Source organism: Canis lupus, chromosome 18 (assembly GCF_003254725.2).
Source record: "Canis lupus dingo isolate Sandy chromosome 18, ASM325472v2, whole genome shotgun sequence".
NCBI lineage: Eukaryota > Metazoa > Chordata > Mammalia > Carnivora > Canidae > Canis > Canis lupus.
This window is the reverse complement of record NC_064260.1, coordinates 25,537,376-25,560,322: the sequence shown is the minus strand read 5'-3', so window position 1 is coordinate 25,560,322 and position 22,947 is coordinate 25,537,376. Positions and strand designations below refer to the sequence as shown.

Here is a 22,947-nt window from a genome sequence, read left to right as displayed (position 1 = left end):
GCCCTCTCGTCGGGGCTGCCTCCCGAGGCCGCGGCCCGCACGCGGGAGGACCTGGGGCCCGCGCGGCTCACCTGGGCGCCCGCCTGCCGCGGGGACCCACACTCCGCGGGCTGCCGCCCGGCGCCCGGCGCCGCCGCAACCTGCCGCCTCTAGCGCCGCGGGCGAGCCCCGGCTCGCCACTCCATTGGCCCGCAGCCCGAGCGCCCCGCCCCGCGCCGCCCCATTGGCTCCCGCCGCCGCCCCGCCCGCCCTGCGCCGGCGCCCATTGGCTCCCCCGCCTGCGCCCCGCCCCTCCCATTGGCTCCCCGCCCGCCCCGCCCCCGGCGGCGCCCAGGTGTGGGCGGAGCTCGGCGGGGCGGAGGGGCGGGCCGAGCCTGGTCCACGCACGCCCCAGGACCGCGAAGCACGCGGAAGCGCGTCCCCGGCCCGCGGCGGCGCGTGGGACAGGTGTCCCGGGCCGCCTCCCTCGGGGGCCTCGGGCCCGATGAGTCTCTTGCCCAGGGAGGGGCTCCGGCGTGGACCCCGCAGCCTCTGCACCCGGAGGGGCCGCCGGGGGCCCAGGGCTGGGGTCCCACCGCCCCGCCTCCATCGGGGCGGGTGCGCGGGCCTCGCGGGTCGGGGAGCGGTGAGCCCCGCGGGAGGCTGGCGCGCGCTGGCCTCTCCGGCTGCAGCCCTGCCGACCGCCCTGCTGGGGAGAAGGCCGCCCTCAAGGGCCGGGCCGGCCAGACAAAGACCTTGAGCTCCCCCCTTCCTGCCCGCAGCCCCTGGAGACGGGTACATCCGCACCCCGTGCCCTGGGGAGGCCGAGCCCAGGACACCTCAGTGCTGTCCGGGACCAGGCCTTCCGAGCCTGCTCCGCTCCCGCACGCTGGGCCCTGGGGGTCCTCCTGCCCGCCTGCTCCCCAGCACAGGAAGTCCTACAGAAAAGCGGGGGTGAATGAGCGCGGGGCGGGGTGAGGCTGGAAGGCGTCGGTCTGTGTCAGGTCTGGCGCCTCATTTCTGTTCTGGGCAGAGGGAACTGTTGTGGTTCTGAGAGTCCCTAGAGCTCCCCGAGGTGGTGGAGATGGACTGGGGAGGGGGAGGCTCCTGGCTTGGGGGTTACGTAGGTGGGCATCCGCCTCTGAGTGCCGAGAGGCTGCGGGAAGCACTCAGGAGGGGGGTCGCAGCAGGTGAGGGCCCGGCAAGCCCCCATACACGGGCAGCAATGCCCCCGCCGCTGCCATAGTCAGGCTGTGGGAGCCTCCCCAAGGCTGGTTGGGGTGGCACACTGTGTGTGACTATGGCAGGCCCTGCTGGTCACTCTGGGCCCCCGGGCCTGCTAAGGCCAGCTGGGCAACAACCCCGCCTCTCAGAGTTTCTCCTTCAGGCTGGGTCAGGAGGTGGGCCCAGGTCGTAGGGCCCTGCTCTGGGGTCTCCCTGGAAGCTCCTGGTAACAAAGAGCCCCTCCCCTTCTAGGTGCTGGTATCCATGGCAACACTATAGAGCCTTTCTTTCCCTAGGTCTGTTTGGATTTCAGGCCTCAGGTGAGTGTTGGGGGTAAGGCCTGGGCCTGGGGGCATCACAGGCAAAGGACCAGGACCTCGGGTCCTAGAAGGCAAGGATGATAGGGGGAGGACAACAGGAAATGTGCAAACGCCCAGGTGACACATTGCGGGGCGGCGAGGGGGTGACCTGCTGCCTTGTCCTGGTCAGAAATACACAGACACGGGTGTACACATGACCAGCAGTTCAGTGTCCCGTGGGGTGCGTGTGCACACCTGCACACATGTGCCTCTTTGAAGTGGTGCTGTCTGGGGCTGTCAGACGTGGGCACACACTCGCAGCCACATAAGGAGAGCCCCACAGGGGTATCCACACATGGGACACGAGGACGACAGCCACATCATCCTCTCAGCTCCCCCAGGAACATCAGGAATGGCCCCTGAGTCTTGCCAAGAGGCTGAAGAAGCCAAGAAAGAGGCCCCCTTATCCCTTGTGGGCCAAGCACTGGTCAATGGCCCCCGGGAGCGTCCGGCTGGCACACTCCAAGACCCAGTGGCTCCCAAGTGCCCACAGGACACGAAGCCCAGCTCTTCACGGGTGGTCTTCTCCACCAACCTGCAGTAAGGGAGGGAGGGAGGGGTGGTCAGCCACATGGGTCTGGTCAGCCAGAGTGCAGGGCCTGATCACTGGCATTGCAGGTTGACCCCTGAGTCCCTGGACCCTCGCGCCCTGCGGCTGCTCTGGGGTCAACGGGAACTAGAGATCCAGGCTCTGAGGTGGGCCATCCAGAACCGCCCGGATGCCCGGCACTGCCATGTCCTGCAGGAGGTGGCTGGGATCCCACCTGAGAGGTGCGCAGCAGAGTGCTGGGCCCGCAGCCCCACCCAGCCTCGGTCTTGGCCGGAGCTCCTGGTTTTCGCCTGACCCTATCCCCAACCCCTGGGCCTGACCAGCACTCCAATTTAATTCTTATCCTGACCGTACCTCTAGCCTTAACCCTCACCTGGACCCTCACCCCCCACCCTAACCCTGAAAAAGCGAATATGCTCTGAATGTACCCAGACCCTAACTCTGAACACATTTACAGCCACTGGACCTAGACCCCCACCTACAAGCCAGACCTCCCAGAGCTGGACTTGGCCTGGCCCAGTGGAACTCTGGGCCCTTGGGCCCCCAATGTCAGTGAAGGGGAGCCCCTCCATCCCCCCTCCTTGGCTGCTGACCTCAAGGTGGGAGCTGCTGAGATCGCCCCTTCCCCCAGGGGTGCACGCAATCAGGAAAGGTTCCTGCAGAACAAGGTTCAGAAGCTGACTCTGGAGTTGAAAAAGCAGAAGGAACAGGCCCAGCTGGTGAGGGGCAGGTGGGATCAGGGAGTTGGGCGGGGGACACAAGCTGGGGTGAGGATCAGGGCCCAGGCAGGGGTTGGCCGTGGGGGTCGGTGCCTGGAAAAGACTGTGCACACCTCTGCGCTCTCCTGGAACAGGAGAAGTCCCAGCTGGAGGAACGTCTGCTGCAGACCGCGACCACCATACAGCAGCTGGAGGCTGAGCTGCAGGCCTTCCAGAAGTCCTGCCTCCTGCAGCTGGCCCGCTCCTCCTGGGTGGGTCGCATACTGCGATCTTCCACAGGCAGTGTGGAGGTAAGCTCCCCTCAGCCCACCGCCCTGCCTCCCGCGTCCCCTCCCCAGTCCTCGGACTTCCCCTGGACAGCCAGGGTCTCCCCTCCAGGTGCTTTAGCCCTGGCCTGCCTGGGAAGCCTGTCCCCCGACCCCAGCCCCGCCCCACCCCCAGGGCCGTTGGGAAGAACGCAGGGCAAGTGTGGCCTCAGGAGCGGTGAGGTCAGAGGGGAGAGGCTCCTTCCCGTGGTGCCTGCCCACTGGCCTCCACTCCCCTCTGGCAGGTGGTAACCGCAGAAACCCTGCTGGAACTCAGCGACCTCCCTGAGAGCGACCAGGGCCCCTCCGCCGGGGAGGTGAGCAAGGCTCCCCACGAGCTTTCACAACTGGAGCCCCTTGGGAAGGGAGGGCCACATGCCTGTTGCTTCCCGGCCAGGGTTTCCGGCTGGAGGATGTGGACTGGAACAGCATTGCCCAGCGGTATCCTAACCTCTTCACCAACATTGAGTGCAGCTCAGACCAAAAGTAACTGTGCCAGTCAGGCAGTCCCTAGGGGCGCGGGGAGGGTGGACCCCAAGGTCTACCCCAGGTGTCCTGGCCCAAGTCCCCTACACCTTCCAGGGCAGCTCTCCCACCTGCAGAGGGCGAGGTTCATGGTGAAGGGAAAGGGCTCCTGAGGCTCTTCCCCAGGCGGGGCCCCTGGCTGCCCCACCCACCTTGGGGGGGCTAGAAGCCAGCGGGCAACGAGCAGATCAGCCGACCGTGGCCCACAGGCACCCACGGCCCCTGTCACCCCCAGAGGCCTCACTGTCAGGTGAGTGGGGCTCGGAGCTGCGTAGACGACACATGGAACAGCGTCTCAAGAGTGTCGAGTGGAGTACCCTGCCCTTGGTGGGTACTAGCAGCTCAGGGGGCACGGACTCTGGCTCCAGCAGTGGCCAGCTGGCTGCGCGATGCCGAGTGCGGAAGGTGACAGGACGCCCGCCTCGCTCGCCGGGCCGCAAGTCTTCTGAGCCCACCGAGGCCCACTCGAGGATCTTCAGCAGGGAAATGCAGACACAGACTGAAGGTGGAGTGGGTCTCCCCCATGACCCCCCCCCCCCCCGCAGGGCCATAATCTCGGCCCAAAGCCCTACACAGCGTCCCCCAACAGCTTGACCTTCACAGCAGCCTGGGGCAAGGCCGCTGGGGCCTCTCTGGTCTCACTCCTGGGGCCAGGGGGGTCTCAGGTGATGCTTGCTGCTGCGGAGGCACCCTCACGGGAGTACCACCCCCTGCCCCTGGTTCTTGGAGTTATCCCCCTGCTTCCCTCAGCCTCCAGGGTCCCGCCATCCCTCCTGCTCTGGATCGGACCCCCGGAGCTGTTCTTCTCCCCAGTCCACCCTCAGCGTGCTGCAGGTCAGTCTGGCCTCGCATGACATGTCCCCAGTGGATGCTCCATTTGGAGGTGCCCCTTCCAACAGGTCTCCTTTCCCCGGATCTCCGGAAAGCCCATCAGGACCAGCCTGGCAAGACTGTCCTGACGGGGGAGCCCTGTGCAGGTCCAGAGCACGGGCCTCCCAGGCGCCGCTGGAGGTGAGGGGGTGACCCCGCAAGGCCACAGCAGGAGGGGGTCTGCTACCGGGGGCGGCCAGGGGAGAGTGCCCGAGCCTGTCTGCAGTGCCCCTACCCTCCCTGCTCCCTGCCCAGCCCGACGGGTTCCTGCCTGAAGATCATTGCTGTTAGCCGCCGGGACAGGTTTGTACGTGTCCTCAACCAGTCGCTGGAGGAGACCGTGGACCTGAGTGGCCTCACGCTGCAGCAGCTTGTGCAAGACTTCCCTGTGTGCATGTACCGCTTTCCCCCGGGCACGCTGCTGGCGCCTCGGCACCACGTCACGGTGCGCCCCGCTGCCTGCGAACCCTCGCAGCGCCGCTGGGACCCCCTCCCTCCTAACCCTGCCACCCCCCTGCCGCGTGCACCAGGTTTGGGGTGAGGGGCCCCGCAGCACGAAGAAGCAGTTGCCTTCGTCCTTGGGATTCCACTTCAACCGAGGATGCGTGACTCTCCTCCTGAACCCCAAGGGCGAGGTGAGTATGCATCTCAGTCGGGGGCGGGGTGGGGGCGAGCCCCGCGTCGTGGGGGTGACCTTCGTGCCCCTCCCGGCTGCCCCACAGGTCCTGAGTGAGTATCAGGCCCCCCACGGCGTGTCCCGCGGCTCAAGGATCTTCGTGGACAACGCCGACTTGTCCATTGACCGCTTCCCGCTCCCAGAGGCCGCGCCTGCCTCCGCCACCTTGGAGCAGATGCCCGGGACCCAGCACTCGCGTGCGGGCAGGGCGCGGGAGCCCCGGGCCAGACAGCGGAGGCCCCGGTGAGCACCTCCCAGCCTCCCCCCTGCAAAAACGGCCTCCGCAGAGTCCCTGCGAAGGACCACTCCCCAGCCTCAGCTCCAGTCCCCTTGGGGCCGCCCCCCACCCCGTAACTCAAGACCACCTCCAGGCCTCCGCCCTGCCCCCCCAGGCCCCTTCCGTCCAGGACCGCCCTTCCCTCGGGGGGCGGGCTCCGCGTGTCACGACGCCCTCGCCCCACCGGGACGCGGGGCCCCTTCCCGCGGCAGAGCGCCAGCAAGCTCTTCCGCCCGCCCGAGGCCACCGGGACCCGCGCGCCGGAACGTCTGCCCGCCATCCCCGGTGAGGACGCGGACGCGGAGGGCCGGCGGCCGGCAGGGAGGGGGAGGGGGAGGGGGAGGGGGAGGGGGAGGGGGAGGGGGAGGCCGGCCAACCCCATCGGTCACTGCCCCTCGCAGAGACCGGGCTGTGCCTCGAGGACCGCCAGGCCAGGAAGGAGCCCAGGGTCCTGGTGAGTGCGCGAGTGCGCGGGCTGTGCCCGGAGCCCCGCCCCCCCCGCGCCCCTCCACGGCCCCCCCCTGCACTCCGAACCCCCACGCCCTCCTCTGCCCCGCCCCCTCTGCGCCTCGCCCCTATACGCCCTTCCTGCCCCCGCCCCTTGCCCTGGCCCCGCCCCCACTCACTCTTGACCACGCCCTCCCGCATGCCCCGCCCCTCGCGACCACGCCCTCCTCCCGCCCCGCACCCCCGGCGCCCGCAGGTGTGCAGGAAAACCGTGGACCGGAGCTGCCCGATGGTGGCGCTCTCGGTGCAGAGCACGGCTGAAAGCAGATTCGGCTTCCGCTTCCTGCCCTGCCCGCCGGTCACCGCGGGCCCTAACGTACGGGTGTAGCGGGTGCGGGGGGTGCGAGGCACGGAGGTTGGGTGCCCGGACCGAGGGGCGGCGCTGGGGGAGAGTCGTGGGAGGCAGGCCGTGCCAGCTGCATCATATATTGAACCAACGTCACCAACGAAGTAAACCGCGTTTATGTACACCGGAGTCAAAAAGGATTCGCTTGGTTTTGGGGTCCCTCCCCCCAAGGGAAGGGAGCTGGCCGCCCGTCCCGCGTGGGCGAGGAGCCGCACCGGTGCCCGGGGATGGGAGGCCTGGCTGCACCCTGGCCTCCAGAGGGCCTGCCAGGGCGCTGCTGGGGCCCGCCACCACCGCCCCCCCACCCCCACCCCCCGGGCGCGGGCCCAGCCTGTCTTCCAGGCCTTCCCCTGCCCCTTCCTCCTGGGAAGCCAGGCCCCGTGGGAGGAGTGGGCAGCTGACCCGCTCAGCCTGGCCTCTTTTCTTATGCCCGACTCCCCTCCACCAAGAAGGGTCTCTCCTGTGTCAAGCCATTACCCAGTCCCACACACTCCCCAAGAAGCCCCGGGCTCCCTGAAGTCAGAGTTCACATGGGGTCCCCGGCAGCTTGGCAGTGTGGGGGGGTGGGGGCTACACTAGGGGGGGGCCTGGGCTGGGGTGATAGGGTTCAGGTGCAGCATGCGCCGCAGGCCAGGGACTCTGGCTGCTGAATCTGGTGCTGCCTTTGGGCCTGGACATCCCTGGGCTCGAGGGCTTGGGCCTGAGGTCACCTCCAGGGCTCTCAGAGCCGTCCCTGCAGCCAGCCCCTGCCCCAGGCCAGCTCCCTGGCCCAGGCCAGGCCCTAAGCTGCACAGAGCTCTGAGCCTGCGCCTCTGGAACTGCAGGCCTGTGGCCCCCCAGGAGCTGTGGCTAGAATCAGAAGGCATCTTGGGGGGACAGGGGATCAGGTTACAGCCCAAGGTCCTGAAAGGCTCTGGAAAACAAAGATAGCCTGTCAGACGAGGGGCCCCAGAGGGTGGGGGTCACCACAGGCAAGCTGGCAGTGCCCACTGTGGTCTCTCCCCCAGCCCTTCACTGCCCCTACCCCAAGGCAGCAGCCCTCTCTTGCATTCCTGGGTTCCCCTGGGAAGTGTGGCTCTACAGCCCCATGACTTTGGGCTGCTGCTGGGGCCAGACCCACCTCTGGCCTGGGCTCTGGCTCTGGGTCACTGGGTCCCATCACCAAGGGTGGCCGCCCTGGGCCAGGTCCTAAACCTCTGCGTCGAGTGAGCCCCTGGCACCCCCATCGGTGCAAACCGGACGTCTCACCTGGCCCTGGCCTGGGGTGGGAGGCTCCGGTACCCCTTGTTTCCTGAGTTCCCACTGTCTGTCACTGCTCCACCCCGCTGCCCTGCCTGTTCTCCCCCCACCCCCCAGGACCCCCCTCCAGCCCCTCCCTGCACTGGCCAGCGCGGGGAAGGCCAGATGCTTTGCCTGCCGTGCCCCTGTTCCCTCCTGGCCCTTTTACTCCCCAGCCACAGGAGGGCCACTCAGCCCCCCTTTAAGCCTGTGCACCTGCCGCCCCTGCTTGCCCCTTCCCAGGCTTGCCCACTGGGTTCTACCAGTCAACTCAGACCCTTCCTCCAGGAAGCCTCCCTGGGCTCTGCTGGGTGAGGGGTCTTCCACTCAGCCGTGGTCACTCTGCAGCCGGTGTCCTGAGCCTGGCACAGGCCTCTGTGCAGAGTAAGCGTAGCCACCTCCCTGCCTCGGTCTCCTGGCCTGTCTGGTGCCCTCTCCCCTCTGTGGGCCTGTGCCCTGCTCCCTGCCCAGTGGGCCTGCCCTCTGTTTCAGTCCAGACTCCCTGCTCACACCCCTCCGTCCAGCTGCTGTGGCCTTTGATCCCATGGGCTCAGGGATTGGAACCCCTCGCCTGTAAGCAGCCCCCCAGGAGAGGACCTCCCTGTTACAGCCCCTCGCCGAGTCCAGCTGAGGATGGGGCCCCAGCTGATGAACGCTGGTCTGGGGCCGTGTGTGGGATCATTCTCAATACCTGGGGCCAGGCACGGGGGGCCGGAGGGAGTCTTGGGCCTAGGCTTGTCCTCTTGCTCTTCAGGGCTCCTCCGTGGACCCCCGGAGGCCGTGGCACCTTCCTGCTGGGACTCCAGGGACCTACCAGAGAGGGGGTTAGAGGGGAGAGAGGGCTGCCGCCCTGCCCTTAGAGCTCATCCCAAATGAGTGTGCCCCTGGGACGATCCCCCGGCCTCAGGCCCCCATGGCCAGCTCCTCCAGCCAACCTGGGTACCAAGGCAGCCCCAGCCATGACCTCCCAGCAGCCAGGACATGCACCCACCACAGGCCCAGCTCCCTGTGGGCCGGAAGCCTAGCCAAGGCCAGGAGGTCGCCGCTGCTGTCTGTCTGGTCAGGCCCTGGGATAGAGGCACTCATAGCCGAGTCCTCCAGCCTGTGTGGGGGCAGCGGCTCCGGTGCTGCCCAGGCCTGGGGAGACAGAGGGCTGGTTTGGGGGCACAGTCTTCAAGGGGGCCGGGTGGGGAGTACCCTGCAGATGGAAGGACGTCTCTGGCTGTGGGAGAGCGGGGGCATGTGGCCAGCAGTGCCTGCAGGCAGGGTACCGCCAGGCCAGGACGCTGGGCCCCTGGGGTAGCACTGCAGTCCTGACCCACTTGCGGGTGGCAGGGCATACCTGGCACTGGTGTCGGCGCTCCCGCAGGCCTTTGGTGGGGTTCCCGCAGAGGACCCGGCCAGCACCTACAGACGAGGGTGTGGCTGGGTCTGGTTTGGCATTGAGGGGCTGCAGGGTCAGCTTTGTGCCGAGGGCGGTGAGTTACCGTGGGTGAGGTTGCTGCTGTCATCCTCTGGAGCTGGGTCCCTGGGAAGCAGGCTTTCAGGCAGGGGACCCCCAGGGACCAGTAGGGAGAGGGGCCACGGCCTGGGGGCCCGAGGCTGGGTGTCGGGCAAGAACAGCTCGGAGCTGAGTCTCTGAATGTTGGCTCCATGGGGATGATCTGTCCGGGGGTCAAAATCAGAGGTCACTGAAACCCCCGCGAACTGGCCCACCCAAGAACCACCCCACCCGCGGCCAAGACTGTCCACAGACAGGGAGCCCTGCCACCCAACATCTGTGTGTCTGGAGGCCCACACGCCCCCCAGGTGCTGCTCACGGGGAGGTTATCCCGGGCTCTGGGAGCCCAAGGGTAAAGCCTGGAAGGGGCAGGAAATGTGGCCGTCCATCTCGGGAGGCCTGGGGGAGCCAGGGTACAGAGCTCTCTCCCTGGGGGTGGTGGGGGTGCCCCCTCTTCTGGGGCTCCGTTGGTAAGGTCTCCAGGCTGGGGGGGTGGCCCTTGCCAGAGGGCGGGTGGATGGCTGGCATACCCAGCCCAGGGAGCAGGCCATCGAAGACACCGGCCTCCTTGATGGCCTCCTTCACCATGAGCCAGTCCTGGTCCAGCTTCCAGGAGGCCGGCAGGCCAGTGTGTGCGGCCGGCACCTCATCCAGGACCTGCAGCTGGGGGATGAGCTTCCTCACCTCTGCCCGATAGTTGTAGCCCCGGGGCACCTGCAGGGTGGACGGGTCGGGCAGGCCTGGGTCCGGGGGGCCTTCAGGCCAGCTTTGTCCTGTGGCTGCTTTCCCCAGACCTCCGTAGGGCGAGGCCGGGGAGCAAGGGTTGGTGATGCTGCCCCACCCTCCCAGGGCTGGCCTGGGTCACTCTTGGCTCCCAGGGGGGACTGTGGGAACCCCGCGCTCTCCCCCAGTGTGATCTCACTCTCTGGCTCACAGCCAGGGTCCAGGGGTTGGGCAGCTTTGTGCGCTGGCACCATCCAGCCGAGGCCAGGAGGGTAGCAAGTGTGAGCTCCAGGTGTGCACGGGCCCAGGAGGAAGGAGTGCATTTCCACATAGGGCACACGGGGGCGTGTGGGGGATGGAGGGGCCGTTGGACTGGGCCTGTACAGGGGTGGGTGTGTGATTCTCTGCGCAGACATGCATGGCTTCATGTGTCACGTGCATGCACTTCATGGGGGTGCCGTATGGGCTGGGGGGCATGGCGGGTGTGCGCGGGGCCCTGCGGGGCCCTGTGGGGGGCCCTGTGGGGTCTGGTCCTGGCCCAGAAGTTCTCCAGCGATAGAAGAGAATGAGCTGATGGTGAACAAGTCACGGGGTGCAGGTGGGCAGAGAGGCCCCTGGGGCCGTGGGGGGGGGCGCAGGGTGCCTCCCCGTACTGTGCATACGCTGCTGGGGTGCCCGGCACACACACCTTGCTGGAAGGGCTGGGCCCTGGCCGCAGGCACACCAGGTTGCCTTCCAGAGTGAGTGTGGCCAGCCGCGGGCACAGCTGCAGGTAGCGCACCTGTCCCAGGTCGTCCACGCTGTTGCCTTCCAGGTCCAGCACCTCTAGCTCCTCGAGCAGGCACAGCGGGCTCAGGTCTGAGATGTTGTTGTAGGAGACGTAGAGCTCCTGGGACAGCAGGGGGCTCAGCCAGGGCAGGGCCTGGCACCGTCTCCCCAGCCCGGGGCACCCCAAACCCACCTTCAGGGCCAGGAAGGAGCCAACGCCGTCCAGGTCAGTCAGGCCACAGCGAGCCAGCCACAGCACCTGCAGGCAGCCCAGGGAGGTGCCCAGGTCTCTGCAGAGGGCAGGTCAGCTGGTCAGCACCGTCCTGGGCTGGAGGCCACGCCTGTCCGTGAAGGCCCAGACCCTCCGCGCCCATCCACCCCCCACGCGTGGCCCTGTCCACCTGCAGGGTGCCGGTGACCCGTGGCCGTGGGAGGCCGCCTGCAGGCTTAGGGGCCCCAGAGCCGCTGCCCCCCTGCCTTCCCTCCTTGCCGCAGCGGGGAGGGCGGGGCGGGGTGGGTGGTGCTGCCCTGGTGCTGGATGACTTGGGGCCGCACCTGCTGCCTGTGGCCCTTGCCCATGGGGTCCACCCTGGGGGGCTTCTCCCTCCCTCCCCCCTCCCTCTGGCCTTTCTTGGATGGCTTCCTCCTGTTGCAGCCCTCCTGCAGCCAGCTGTGCCTGCAAGACCCTCGCCCGGGCCCCTGTCGTGGCCTTGTCCCTGCCACACCACCCCCCCCGGCCCCGCCCCGCAGGCTCCTCTTGTCCTCTGTGTCCCTTTCCTTCCCGCCGGCTTCTGGGATGTTCTCGAGGGTGTGTGCTTTGCACTGCGCCTGCGTCCCCAGGCTGAGGCCCGGAGCTCTGCCGCTGGTGTGCCCGTCCTGGAGGAGGTGTTGGGGCCTCCTTCTCCTTCCGGCACTGCTCTGCCACTGTACGTGGCCGGTTCGTGGCCCTCACGCGTCCGCGCCGCAGCGCCTTCAGGATCTCGCATCTTTCCTTGGGCCTGCGATTGTTTGCAAGATACCAAGAAGCCACATCTCCCGTGTCTCATCTCGGACGATGACATTTGGAAGCTTGACTCCCTTCCCTGGGTGGTCCGCGCTCCTCTGGGACCGTGTTTTGCCTTTTCCCTTCCGTGCCGCGGGTACCCCAAGGTTTCTGACTATCCTCGCAGTAGCTTCTCGGGCATTCGGACTGGGAAGGAGGGTGTGGAGCCCAGCTTGGAAGAGCAGGTCCCTGGGGGCCCTGGCTGGGGCTTCCCCGCCCCAGGGAGGAGCCGGTGGGGGGCAGTCGCTGGGGGTGGAGCCGAGCATGGCTCCCAGGCCCTGGCCCGCGGTCTCTCCTGTCCCTGCCGCATGGTCTCCCCACGTTCCTCCTCATGGCCCCGCTCCCATGTGCCCGTGCTCGTCCCCTGCCCCCTCCTTGAGACATGCAATGATGCCCTCAGACCCCAGCCCAGCGCGCACACCCCTCACCTGGCCAGCTTGGCCTCTGCCGTTCAGTTCGGGACACTTCGCGTGTGCCCCAGCCTGTTGCCGTGAGTGGGTTTTCCCATCATCTTTTAATTGGCTGACATCGTGTCCAGCAACCCCTTCAAGGGGGCGGGTGCTAATCAAACCACTCCGGGTCTCTAACTCATTCAGAAACGCTGGCTGGGCCTTGAAGTCTGGGGTCAGGCCTCCTTCCCACGGTCCCATCTTCTGCTGTGCGCGTGTCCGTGGAGGAGCCCAAGGAAGACTTCCTTCCTCTTCCTCTTAAAAGAAGACATGGTCTTGGGGATCACTGGGTGGCCAGCGGTTTAGCACCTGCCTTTGGCCCAGGGTGCGATCCTGGAGTCCCGGGATTAAGTCCCACGTCGGGCTCCCTGCATGGAGCCTGCTTCTCCCTCTGCCTGTGTCTCTGCCTCTCTCTCTCTCTCTCTCTCTCTATGTCTATCATAAATAAATACATCTTAAAAAAAAAAAAAAAAGAAGAAGAAGACATGGTCTCTTTCCTTGGCCGCCTCCGAATTTTACCTCTCCGGGGTAAAGACCCGGGTAGCTGTATTAGGGACCGCTGGCAGCCCGCTTTTCATTCTCTTCTTTCCGTCTGTAGTTGAAAGGTTTCGTTTATGTCTGATGAGTTTCCTTTGATCCTTGAGTATTTGTTCTGTTCTACAACCCCGGTTTCCTCCTGCAACGGTCACAGTCACAAGCGTGGACGGCGGCGGCCTGTGCTCGTCGCGGTCCTTCCTGCCTTCCTGTGCAATCTCTCCTTGACTGGGTTTCCTGCAGTATTCCTCTTGTCTGTCTTCATTTCCTAGCTGGTGACCGTGGTTTCATTCCCTTTGTTTTCAGAGTCTGTGGTTCGCACCCAAGGCACGCGGCCGGACCCGGCGGCGGGGGAGGCTGGGCGGCTGCGAGCCCGGCTGAGAGTGGGGCGCTCCGTTTTTATAGAAGAATAAAGATTGGGAATAACAGGTTCCGGCTCTTCTCAGATTAAGTAGGAAAATTACCAAATACTTAGAAGTGATGACAAAAAACAAAGCGTGCCAAATTTGTGGACCCTGCCCGGGGCTGTACCTGAAGACAATTTTATATCTTTCGAAACATTTATCAAAAAAAACCTGGAAGGATGACAACAGTTAAGCTGAGCATTTAGCTCAAGGAGCTGGAAAAAGGACAGAAGCAAACTGCAAAAAGAACAAGGAGAGGGGCACCTGGGTGGCCCAGTGGTTGAGCATATGCCTTGGGCCGTGATCCTGGAGACCTGGGATCGAGTCCCACGTCGGGCTCCTTGCGGGGAGCCTGCTTCTCCCTCTGCCTGTGTCTCTGCCTCTTATGAATGAATAAATGAATAAATAAATAAAATCTTAAAAAAAAAAAAGTTTCAAGGTTAGAGCAGCCGAAAAGAACAAGCAGAGGGAGAAACAGCCTAGGAGTTGGCCTGGATCCCAGAACGCGAGGAGCACGGCGCCGGGGCTCTGAGGGGCGTCCCTGAGCACCCAGGCAATCACTGCCAGCAAAGGGTATCAGGTGCTGCGGTGACCCGGGTAGCGCTGCTGCTGGCGTGGGAGGTGGCGGTGGCCCCGGAGCCTGCGCACTGATGGCCGGAAGGGACAGTACCATTTTCTGGCCCTGTCGCCGCCGTGCAGAGTTGCTCATGCACGCAGCCCTGGGGATAAAAGGCCGAGCACGAGCTGCCTGTCATCCACCCTTGGCGCCAGAAAGTAAGGAAAAGGAGCAGGGCCGGGAAGTGAAAGGCAAGCCTCCTAACTCACTGAAACCCCAATGGAGTTAACAGACTCCTCGAATCAATGTGAGTTTGGCGGTATTTCTAGGGACAAAATAAAGACACGATGTTGGCAGATATAAGACCCGTGTGTAAGGCTCCGTGAGGTTTCGCTGATTTGCAGAATGTCTCCATCCACAGGATGCTTGTCTGCATCTGTGATAATCACCCAGAAAACACAACAGGAACGGGACCTCATTCGTGATCATAAAGACACTATAAACGTGGGAATTCCTGGTGTCAGGGATCCCCGGTTTCACAGGGGGCTGGGGTCCTGCCCGGGGCCGGGCGGCAGTGGGGTGGGTGGGGAGGCGCGTCCCCATGCCATCCTCTTCCCGGTGGCTGGTGTAGGACAGTGTACACCCGCGACCACCTGCCCACACCGACGCAGGAGGAGTGCTGGGAACCCGCTTGTTCCTACGGGTTCACAGGAGGGCACTTCCCCTGTTACAGGTGAATCGTGTCGCCCACAGCCCCACCAAACGCACATGCAGCCGTCCTAACCGCCAGCCGTCCAGCACGAGACCCTATCGGGAGCTCAGGTGGGTGCTCATGGTGGGGTGGGTACTGGTGTCCTCAGAAGGGGACACGTGGACGCAGATACACACGGCGCCAATGCCCTGCGATCGCAAAGGCAGAGTTTGGGCGGGTCACTCTACAAGCCCAGGAACGTGGAAATCGCCCGCAAAGCCCCACGGGGCGAGAGGAAAGGGGGTTCCCACCCACAATGCGGGGGGAGCCAGCGCTGCCCGCCTGGGTCTCGACGTCCACCTCACAACCAGGCAAGAGTAAGTGTCTGCAGCTCAGGCCGCCCGCCCCCTGCGGCCCCCCGTGCCAGGGCCTGCGGCTGCAGAAGCCGTCAGGCCCGGGGCGGGGGAACATGAGGATAGAGGGGCACCTGCTGGGGAGACTGGCTGAGGGCCCAGAAACCACGAGACAGGCGCCCTAACGTCTGGAGCGTCACAGGCTAGTCCTGAGCTCAGTCCGCGGGACCGTTACGTCCAAGCAGCTCCCTCTTCCGAACTGTTGTCCACGTTCAACCCGTGGACGTTTGCAAACATCCCGCGGCCGAGCTTCGGGATTTGAGAACAGAAAGAACTGCAGGGCTCGCTGCGTTTCTCGCTGTTGCCGGCCAGGGGCAGAGCGCGTGTCCTTGCCATTTACCATCGAGTCACCGTTCTTGGAATTGACTATTTTGTGTCGTCACAAATGGTGTGTCGTATTTCCTGCTTCTATGACACCGTCCACGGGCCTTCGTGACCTTCATCCTCGTGTCATATGCTCTTTACGGACTTTGTTCTCCTCCGAGCGAATCTGTGCCTTAACGGGGAAGGAATAAATGCGATTTTCCGTCGTCGTTAGCCCAGAAAGGTGTCGCCCCGTCCGTGAGGCCGCGGCCTCCCTGCGCGAGCACGGTGTGCCTCAGATGCCCGCATCTAGACCCTTGGGGGGCGGCAGCGCTGCTTCCCGCTCTGGGTCTTGGGGCCACACACCGAGGGACAGGTGGCCTTCCAGTTTTCTTTGCTTCCATTTCCAGATCCTTAAGTGTCCTGTTAAATTCTCCTCGATGCTTATCTGATAGGTAGCAGCGTCCGTGAGGAGGATCGAGAGGGCAGTTTTGAGGTTGCTTGATAAGGATCTTTACGGCTTCACCTGGACGGGACTGGGTGCCTGGAGCCCATTTACAACACCTGGAGAACTTTCTAGAACTCCGACTGGAATCCCCCGCCTCATGCTGGCTGGCCCTGGCTACATAGAACCAGCAGTGCTTGCTTGCCCGCTTTGTTCTTTAGATTTATGTTTATTGGAGAGAGCGAGCGAGAGCAGGAGAGCGAGCGCACTAGCAGGAGGGGCAGAGGCAGACGGAGACAGGATCCTGCGCTGAGCGCGGAGCCGGACACGGGACTCGATCCCAGGACCCTGACATCATGACCTGAGCTGAAACCGAGAGGCGGACGCTGCGCTGACTGCTCCCGCCAGGCGCCCCAAACCAGCCGTGTTTCCGTGCGGCCTGCTTTGCCTGAACACCTAAAACGGCCCCACTGTGCTTCCGCTTTGTTCTTTCCAGCCAGTGAGGTACACGGAGGACGTTCATCGGTCCTTAGTTTCGAATTTTATCTTTCAAGTTGATCATTAAAATGCTGTTGGGTTGTACGCGAGGCCGTGCTCACCCGCGGGGCTGATGGGCCCCAGCACGCCCCGGCTCCTGCCCCCCCGGCGTGGGGATGCCCACCCCTGAAGGCTCGGCGGTGTGGGGGCCCCCACCACACACCCCTTGCTGGTTGGGGACCTTTTGCTGAAGGTCGGGGGCACCTTCCAGGCACCCCACAGTGGGTCCTTGGAGACCCTGTCGGCCGCACAGCCTGGGGTGACCGGCCTGACGCTGACCGCGGGCCCTGGGTGGCCTGTGTCGCCCTCAGCAGGTGCCTCCGCCCAACAGGGGGGTCGGTCACACGAGCTACATGTCCCGGGATCAGGCTGGCAGGGTGGGCACGAGGGCCGGGAGGCGGAGACGGCAGGTCACCCGGGAGCCTCTTCGTGGGGACCCTCCCCGCCCCCAGGCCCGAGAGGGGCACTCACCTCACGGAGCCCAGGCAGCTGCCGTTCAGCTTCAGCTGGCTGAGCTTGGGCAGGTGCTTCCCTGTGGGCCACAGGCGGGTGGCAAGGCCTTATTCCCCTCCCTTCCCTGCACCCCCCGGGGCATCGGTGGCCCTTGCCTCTGTGCTCCATGGCTGTCGGAGCCCCAGCAGCGGCTCCTGTGAAGAACAGGGCACTGACCCTGCGGGACAGTCCTGATCCCTGGAAAGAGGGGTGCAGGGGGGCCTGTGGGCCCAGGACGTGCCTGCAGAGGGTGTAGGATGGGCCTGTTGGATGCAGGGCAGACCTGCAGGGTTCAGGACAGGCTCATGGGGTGCACAGCTGTGGGGTGTAGGACGGGCCTGTTGGGTGCAGGGCAGACCTGTAGGATGCAAGGCAGTCTCATGGGGTGTAGGGCAGGCTTGTGGGGTGTAGGATGGGCCTGTGGGGTACAGGGCAGGCTCGTAGGGTATAGGGCATGCCTGTGGGGTGTAGGATGGGCCTGTGGGGTGCAAGGCAGACTCGTGGGGTGTAGGATGGGACTTTGGGGTGCAGGGCAGGTTCGTAGGGTAGAGGGCATGCCTGTGGGGTGTAGGATGGGCCTGTGGGGTGCAGGACAGGCTCGTGGGGTGCACAGCGTGCCTGTGGGGTGGAGGGCAGGCTCGTGGGGTGCAGGGCGTGCCTGTGGGGTGCAGGGCAGGCCCATGGAGGGCAGTGGTCCAAAGACCAGAGCTTCTCTGGCAGCATTCAAGTGGACGGGACCTCGCACAGAAGTCTGAACTCGCCAGCAGCAGGGTGTGGACAGGGAGGGGCTCTCACCAAAGTTCCCCAGGCTGTTCTCACGGGTGTTGACACACATCTCCAGCATGTTCACCAGTCCAAGGTCATCTACCTGGGCCAGGGCCCGCTGCAGAAATCGATGAGGACTGAGCCCTGGAACCGGACAGTGGTCACTCCCTCCCAGGGTTGCCTCTGCCTCCAGCTGTGGGGCTGCCCAGATGCTGTTCCAACAGGTCCCACAACAAAACAACTCAACGGTGGAACGGTGGGTTTAGCACCGGGTTGGGGGGACGTGAGTGCTGCTTACTCCTGCAGTGCCCCCCGTTGGGCCCTGCCCCCCCCCACCGTGAATGAACACAAAATGAAAAGGAAACGAAACACAGAGACGCATGTGAACACCTGGAATGTCCGCGGCTACCGCAGCTCCTGGTGTGTGGAGCCACCGGCTGGGTGGCGAGGCTGGGTCCACCTCCAGGTCCAGCCAGGGTGTGGCGGGGCTCACTGCCCTCCCGGTGCCCTGCCCCTGGCCCTCCCTGTGTGGCCAGGCTGGACCCTCCCTGTCCCACTGTCCCCGGCAGGGAGCGCCGTCCCCAGCCCGCTCCATGCACAGGTGGGCCAGTGCCCCGGGTGCCCTCTCAGAGTCAGGCTGTTGTCACTGCAGCCTGGTCTCCCTGTGGCTCCAGGATGGCCCAAGACGGGAGCATCCCCCAAGTTCCGGGCATGCTGGCCCTCCCATGAGCCCACCCAGGCTGTCTGAACCCAGGCCTCACATGTGCGGGGGACACAGGGCCCCAGGGCAGGTGGGAGAGAGGTGGCCTGCAGCGGCGAACCTGTGCCCTGGGGTGGGAGCAGGGCTGCTGAGGAGCGGCTGGGAGGCGTCCCGGTGGGGTCCGCGCTGGCCCAAGACAGCGGGGAGCCCTGGGCCTGCAGGCCCACGGGAGGGCCGCCCGTGCAGGAGCCAGCTTGCATTGTGGGGCAGGGGCCGGGCCCGAGTTGCTTCCACCTTCACTGATGAGGCTGTGCGGAGGCTTCTGAGAGCCGTTGGGGGTGGGTGGGGCAGAGACCCCGGGCAGCCAGGCTTCCCTCCGCATGTGGGGGGGGGGCTGTACCTGGGGGGCCCCTTAGCGTGGCCCCCACCGCGTGAGGCGCCGACTTGCCCGGAGAGGTTGCGGGTGGGAACCGGAGTCACGAGGCTCCGCGTGTCCTGGTGGCCCCAGGGTGGGAGCGGGGGCTTTGGGAGAAAGCCTCACCAGCTGCCCCCGTCAGCGAGCAGGACCCCGCGGTGGAGCCCACTTACACAGCCTGCCCTGGGTGCAGGGTGCCCTACTTAGCCCGCGGTTTCAGGGAGCCCTGGCAGCTTGCACCTGCTGTGCGCCCCGCACCTGGACGGTCTGCCGCCCGGCCTCCCCCCAGAGCAGCAGCTGCTCCAACTAGGGGCTTCCCTGGCTCCCGGAGCGGTTCGCGGAGCGGCTGCTGATGCCTGGCCCACGGGTGCACTGGGCGATGCCTGCCAGCCTCCCTGCCTCGCTGTCCCCGATGCCTGGGGCGGCCCTGAGGACGCCGCAGGGCTGAGAGCGTTCATCCAGGCCAGAGGGCTGGCTGGACATCGGGCCTGGAACAGTGGTGCCCCATGCAGACCCCTGCGGCCTGAGCCCCAGCCCCCCAGCGCTCACCAGTCGGGCAGGTGACAGGTACTCCTGTACCAGCCGCTCGCCATGGCTGTCCCTACGGCTGCCCGGGTCCTTGCTCTGTGGCCGAGGGTTGTACGGTCCTTGCCAGCCCAGCTCCCGCACTCGAACAGCGGCTGTGCCAGGCCACGGCCCGTGGGCTCTGTTGCAGGCCTGGTCCATTCACATGCAACCTGCTGGGAGAGGCCGAGGGCAGAGCTACGAAGCCTCGGCTCTTGCTCGCACTCGCGGCCTGGCGGTGACCCCGCACGGCAAGCCCGTGGGGTTCCTCCTGCCTGGCTCTGATGGCCTCTCAGCCTCTCAGTCTCAGCCTGCCCGCGGGCTTGGGGGCACCCCATCCTCCAAGGTCCGCAGCGGGGGTGCTGGGCCCAGGCTCCCCTCTCGGAGGTCCTGCCTAGGCTGTAGGCCTGAGGGGGCCACTTGGACCCAGGTCACGTTCGCTCCGTCAGCCGCGGCCGGCAACAAGCCACTGGCTCAGGCCCTGTGTGTGTGTCTCCACACCTGGGGGCCTGGGACCAGGCTCCCAAGCACCCCACCCCTCCACCCACTGAGCCCCCTCACCTGGAGGCACTGCCTCTTCCCACCATGGGTCAAACATCCAGGCATGGAGGCAGCATGTGTCTCCAGGTGGCACCTGCAGGAGGGAGTTGGCGTGGCCTCCTGGCCAGGTCGCTGTGCCCAGGGGACTTGGGACAGGCAGGGAGGAGGTCACAGGGCAGAAGTGGGCAGGTGTGGAGGTGCTTGGGGCTGTCAGTGTAGGCACCAGCCCTCAGGTCCTTTGGATCATCCTGATGGGGCACCTGGACGGGTTGATGAGGAAGACAGTCGGGTGGTGACTGACCATCCTCTCTGCAAAAGGGGTCCCAGGTCTGCCTCTCTGGACTCTCATGGGCTGGCCGCCTAGCACCCTGTCCTTCCCAAGCCCCCTCACCCTCAGGCTCCACGGGAGCCCGTGTCCCTGGACACCTGCGCCAGGCTCACCTGGTACTGCTCCTTAAAGATGCAGATGCCTGGCCTGACCCCAGATCCCAGAATCATGTCCAGGGGTAGAGCCGGAAGTCCGCCTGGAATGTTCTGGGAACGCCCCCCAGTGTGGGTTGAGGCCTCACTGACTCCTGCCCTGTATCCCCTCCTGCCCTTCCTGGATTGACTTTCCGCCTAAGTCTGACTCCTTCTGGGGTCCTCTGTGTTTTACGACGCGTTCCGCTGAGCGAGCCCCAGGCTGCGGGGCCCGGGCAGGCAGGATGCTCACTTCCTGCGCCCGCAACGCACGGGAGAGAGGCTCCCCCCGATTCTCCGAAGGGATTGTGTGGCGCGTGCCCACGCCAGTGCTGCTCTCATCTCTCGGGCCCTGCAGACACTCAAGCCGCACCCTCTCCATCGTGCCTGGGCTGGGGGGTGGCCAGCTGGGCCTTGACAGAGGCGCTGGAGGGGTGCTGCGCGGGCTCTGTGTGCCTCAGTGGCCTCATCTGGAAGGTGACCCATACACCGGGGATCCAAGGAGGTGAAGGCCATGCAGGTGAGCCCCACCATACAGACTCATCGGGTCTCCAGCCAGGATTTCTTTCCAGAAGCTTCCTCTGCCGTCTGCCTTTCTCCAGTGGGCGAAAAGCCCCAAGCCTGGCTGGGGACCTCAGCACGTGCCTCCTGGGACTACGCTGCCCGCTCCCATCCCAGGCCTGCCAGCCTTGGGGTGTGGGGAGTGCAGGGGCTGGTCTGGCTGCAGCCCCAGGAGGCCTGTGGGCAGCATGAAGGGCCAAGCCCGCCGCCCTTTCCTTCTGTGCCTCACAGCAGCCGACCAGCGGTCCTACCCTGGACTGGGCCCAGCGGACGGTCCCATCCGGCCCCAAAAGTCTCGGGTCCAAGGAGCAGGGCCTGGGTCGCTGGCTGCAGCTTGCACGTGCACTGTCCCCTCACGTGCATGCACTGGCTGGACCTGTCCATGCTGCGCGGGGCCCTGCGGCCACCCTGCCTGCCACTCGGGTGGCCTCTCTGCCTCCGTGGCCCAGGCTAATGCCAGCCCTTGGCCTGGCTCAGCAGCAATCTGGGTCCACTCCACGCCTCCCCCCTTCGCTGCAGAGGGAGGGGCGCTGCGGGCAGGGCCTAGTCTCTCCTAGGTCCCCACTAAGGGAGTCTGGGTCGCCACCTCCTCCTCTCCTGCAGGGGCAGAGCCTGGGGTCCCTCCTACCCTGGGGCCTGGGAACTCTTCGGAGCCCGGCTACCGGTCGTGGGCTGAGCCCCTGGAGACCAGATTGGACATCTGGGGGTACCGCTGAGCCCCCACTGGCTTTGCTGCTTCATCCTGGAGCAGCCATCGGCCTCAGTTTCCCCCCAGGCACGGGGGAGGTGCAGCGAGGCCTGAGGCCCCAGGCCCAAAGGTGTGCTGGGCTCTCACCAAAGGGGTCGGTCTCGGTGCCACGGGCCGGGCGCCCTCCGCCGCGGGGCGCGCCTTCCGACTCGGGGTCGTTCTTCCGGTGGCGGGGTTGCGGCCCTGGGCGCCATGGCAACGGGGCCGGGGCATTATTTGAATGCTCAAATATTCATGAGGCCGCGGGACTCTCCGAGGCTCCGCGGTCGAGCCACGCCCCTTAGCAACGGCTGCTAGGGCAGGCCGGGGGCGGGGCGACCGCGGGCGCATTCGGGGCCCGGAGGGTAGGGCCCCACGTCGTGGGCTCCCGTGGGCTGGGAGGGAGCCGGGGCGGAGGTGAGGCCCCACCGGGCGGGGGGACCAGCGCGGACCGGCCGGGTGTCAGCGCCCGCGAAGGCGGTTATCAGGCGGAGCCCAGCGCCCACCTTTCCCGGCCCTGGCCCTGCGGGAGGGACCCCCTCCTCTAAGGGTGGCGATGCCAAAACAAAAGGAAAGCGCCCCCGAAGACGAGGGAAATGCAGACCTGGACACCGGGAGGGGTTTGGGGTGTCCGCGCTCTCGGGGGACGCCGCCACTCGCTTTCACTGCCGCTCCTTGACTCCGCGTCTGTGCGCGTCAGCGGGCGCCGGGCTCTGTCCTAGCCACCGCGCAGTGCACGGGCCGGCCAACCGGCCACGGCCTCGGCACGTGCTGTAGGCGATGTGTGCGGGCGGGGCAGCCCCCCCCCCCCCCCCGAGGGGCCCGCCAAGGTCACGGCCTGCAGTGGGAGGGGCTCCACGAGAACAGCGCGCGCCGGCACCGGAGGGGGCAGGACGGGAGGGCGGGCAGGGCCGCCAGAGCGGGGCCAGCCTGGGCCTCCTGCGGGCTGCACCGTTCTTCCTTTTTGTAAACAAGCACGGTGTGTTGATGCACTACTTTGAAATTTAAAATAAAATGTCGAAACCACGTCTTTTTTGAAAGTCTGGAAAAGATGCGGGGTGTGCGTGTTCGCGCTCCGGATGGGGGAGCCGTCGGCACGCAGCCCTCGGGCAGCTTTCGGGCTGGTTTGCAGAGGGCCCATCGTTAACTGGGCCCCGCGCAAGCGTCTGCAGGGCCGGAGCCTCCGGGCTAGGGGGCTGGGCGGGCCGGCCTGCAGGGGGAGGCTGAGGAGAGGGGCGAGGCTGCGGCCCAGCGAGACCCCTGGGGCGGGATCAAACGATGCTCCGCGCCGCGCTGCCCCTTGTGGCCTGGGCGCCCCGGGTGCCGCGCGCACGACGAAGCCGAGGTGCCAGGCGCCCGTTCCGGAGCCACCTGATGGGAACGGGGGTGTAGGGCACCGAGCCCCGGCCATGAGGCCCCAGAGCTCGGGGCGCGGCCCGGCCTGCCCCGGCGCCCGCCTCCCGTCCCGGCCGTCCGCCCGGCGCGCCGACCCTGACCCTCCTCGAGCCTCGTCTCCCGGCCTGACCCCTCCGCTGGGCCTCGCGGCGCTGGGAGCCCCCCACCGCGGGACACGGGCTCCCGCCGGTCTGCAGCGCCCCCGCCCCGGTGCACCGCCGCCCGCGGTCCTGTCGGGCAGCTCCCCGCGGAGGCCGCCGCCCCGGCCCGCGCCTCTCGCGCTCCCGCCGAGCGCCCGCGGGCGCAGCCCAGCCCCCCCAGGCCGCGGCCCACGAGGGCCTCCGGGGC

The 22,947-nt window shown here is 66.3% G+C and overlaps 2 protein-coding genes and 1 long non-coding RNA gene across 11 annotated transcripts; 2 read left to right on the top strand and 1 right to left on the bottom strand.

Moving 5' to 3' along the window:
• The first annotated feature begins 1,523 nt into the window (after positions 1-1,523).
• Positions 1,524-6,381, top strand: LMNTD2 (lamin tail domain containing 2). Of its 2 annotated transcripts, XM_025452568.3 has the most exons (15): positions 1,524-1,640; positions 1,895-2,102; positions 2,181-2,333; positions 2,744-2,831; positions 2,966-3,121; positions 3,382-3,453; positions 3,534-3,622; positions 3,871-4,166; positions 4,561-4,672; positions 4,787-4,976; positions 5,062-5,166; positions 5,254-5,450; positions 5,600-5,769; positions 5,886-5,938; positions 6,188-6,381. In XM_025452568.3, exons 1-15 carry the CDS (start codon positions 1,601-1,603, stop codon positions 6,317-6,319), a joined length of 2,061 nt encoding a protein of 686 aa, XP_025308353.3. In that variant the 5' UTR covers positions 1,524-1,600; the 3' UTR covers positions 6,320-6,381. The 2 variants fall into 2 exon arrangements, with proteins under 2 accessions (XP_025308353.3, XP_025308356.3); XM_025452571.3 differs by lacking the exon at positions 1,524-1,640 and having other exon boundaries at positions 1,858-2,102.
• Positions 6,382-6,430: 49 nt separating this feature from the next.
• On the bottom strand, positions 6,431-21,967 carry LRRC56 (leucine rich repeat containing 56). Of its 8 annotated transcripts, XM_025452576.3 has the most exons (14): positions 21,809-21,940; positions 21,313-21,408; positions 19,479-19,717; positions 18,903-19,090; positions 17,269-17,356; positions 16,453-16,513; positions 10,801-10,897; positions 10,528-10,728; positions 9,647-9,830; positions 9,103-9,279; positions 8,958-9,022; positions 8,607-8,752; positions 8,307-8,425; positions 6,431-7,250 (listed from the first exon to the last, which is right to left on the bottom strand). In XM_025452576.3, the coding sequence occupies exons 4-14, from the start codon at positions 19,077-19,079 to the stop codon at positions 6,913-6,915; spliced, it is 1,653 nt and encodes a 550-aa protein (XP_025308361.1). In that variant the 5' UTR covers positions 19,080-19,090; positions 19,479-19,717; positions 21,313-21,408; positions 21,809-21,940; the 3' UTR covers positions 6,431-6,912. The 8 variants fall into 8 exon arrangements, with proteins under 8 accessions (XP_025308361.1, XP_025308364.1, XP_025308360.1 ...); XM_025452579.3 differs by lacking the exon at positions 21,313-21,408 and having other exon boundaries at positions 18,903-19,093; positions 21,809-21,966; XM_025452575.3 differs by lacking the exon at positions 21,313-21,408 and having other exon boundaries at positions 21,809-21,966.
• Positions 12,559-16,026, top strand: LOC118351344 (uncharacterized). Its single transcript, XR_007403548.1, has 2 exons — positions 12,559-13,899; positions 14,326-16,026. It is a non-coding gene; the product is annotated as an uncharacterized LOC118351344 (long non-coding RNA).
• Positions 21,968-22,947: the final 980 nt, after the last annotated feature.

Bases quoted from the DNA above. Each gene is read 5' to 3' on its own strand.
- LMNTD2 (XM_025452568.3), top strand. From the start codon at position 1,601: ATGATAGGGGGAGGACAACAGGAAATGTGCAAACGCCCAG. The intron at 2,334-2,743 runs GTGCGCAGCAGA...CCCTTCCCCCAG, and splicing joins GCTGGGATCCCACCTGAGAG to GGGTGCACGCAATCAGGAAA. The intron at 4,977-5,061 runs GTGCGCCCCGCT...CGCGTGCACCAG, and splicing joins CGCCTCGGCACCACGTCACG to GTTTGGGGTGAGGGGCCCCG.
- LRRC56 (XM_025452579.3), bottom strand. From the start codon at position 19,079: ATGGACCAGGCCTGCAACAGAGCCCACGGGCCGTGGCCTGGCACAGCC. The intron at 17,357-18,902 runs GTGAGCGCTGGG...CGATTTCTGCAG, and splicing joins ACCTGTCACCTGCCCGACTG to CGGGCCCTGGCCCAGGTAGA. The intron at 9,023-9,102 runs GTAACTCACCGC...CCTCGTCTGTAG, and splicing joins CAGCAGCAACCTCACCCACG to GTGCTGGCCGGGTCCTCTGC.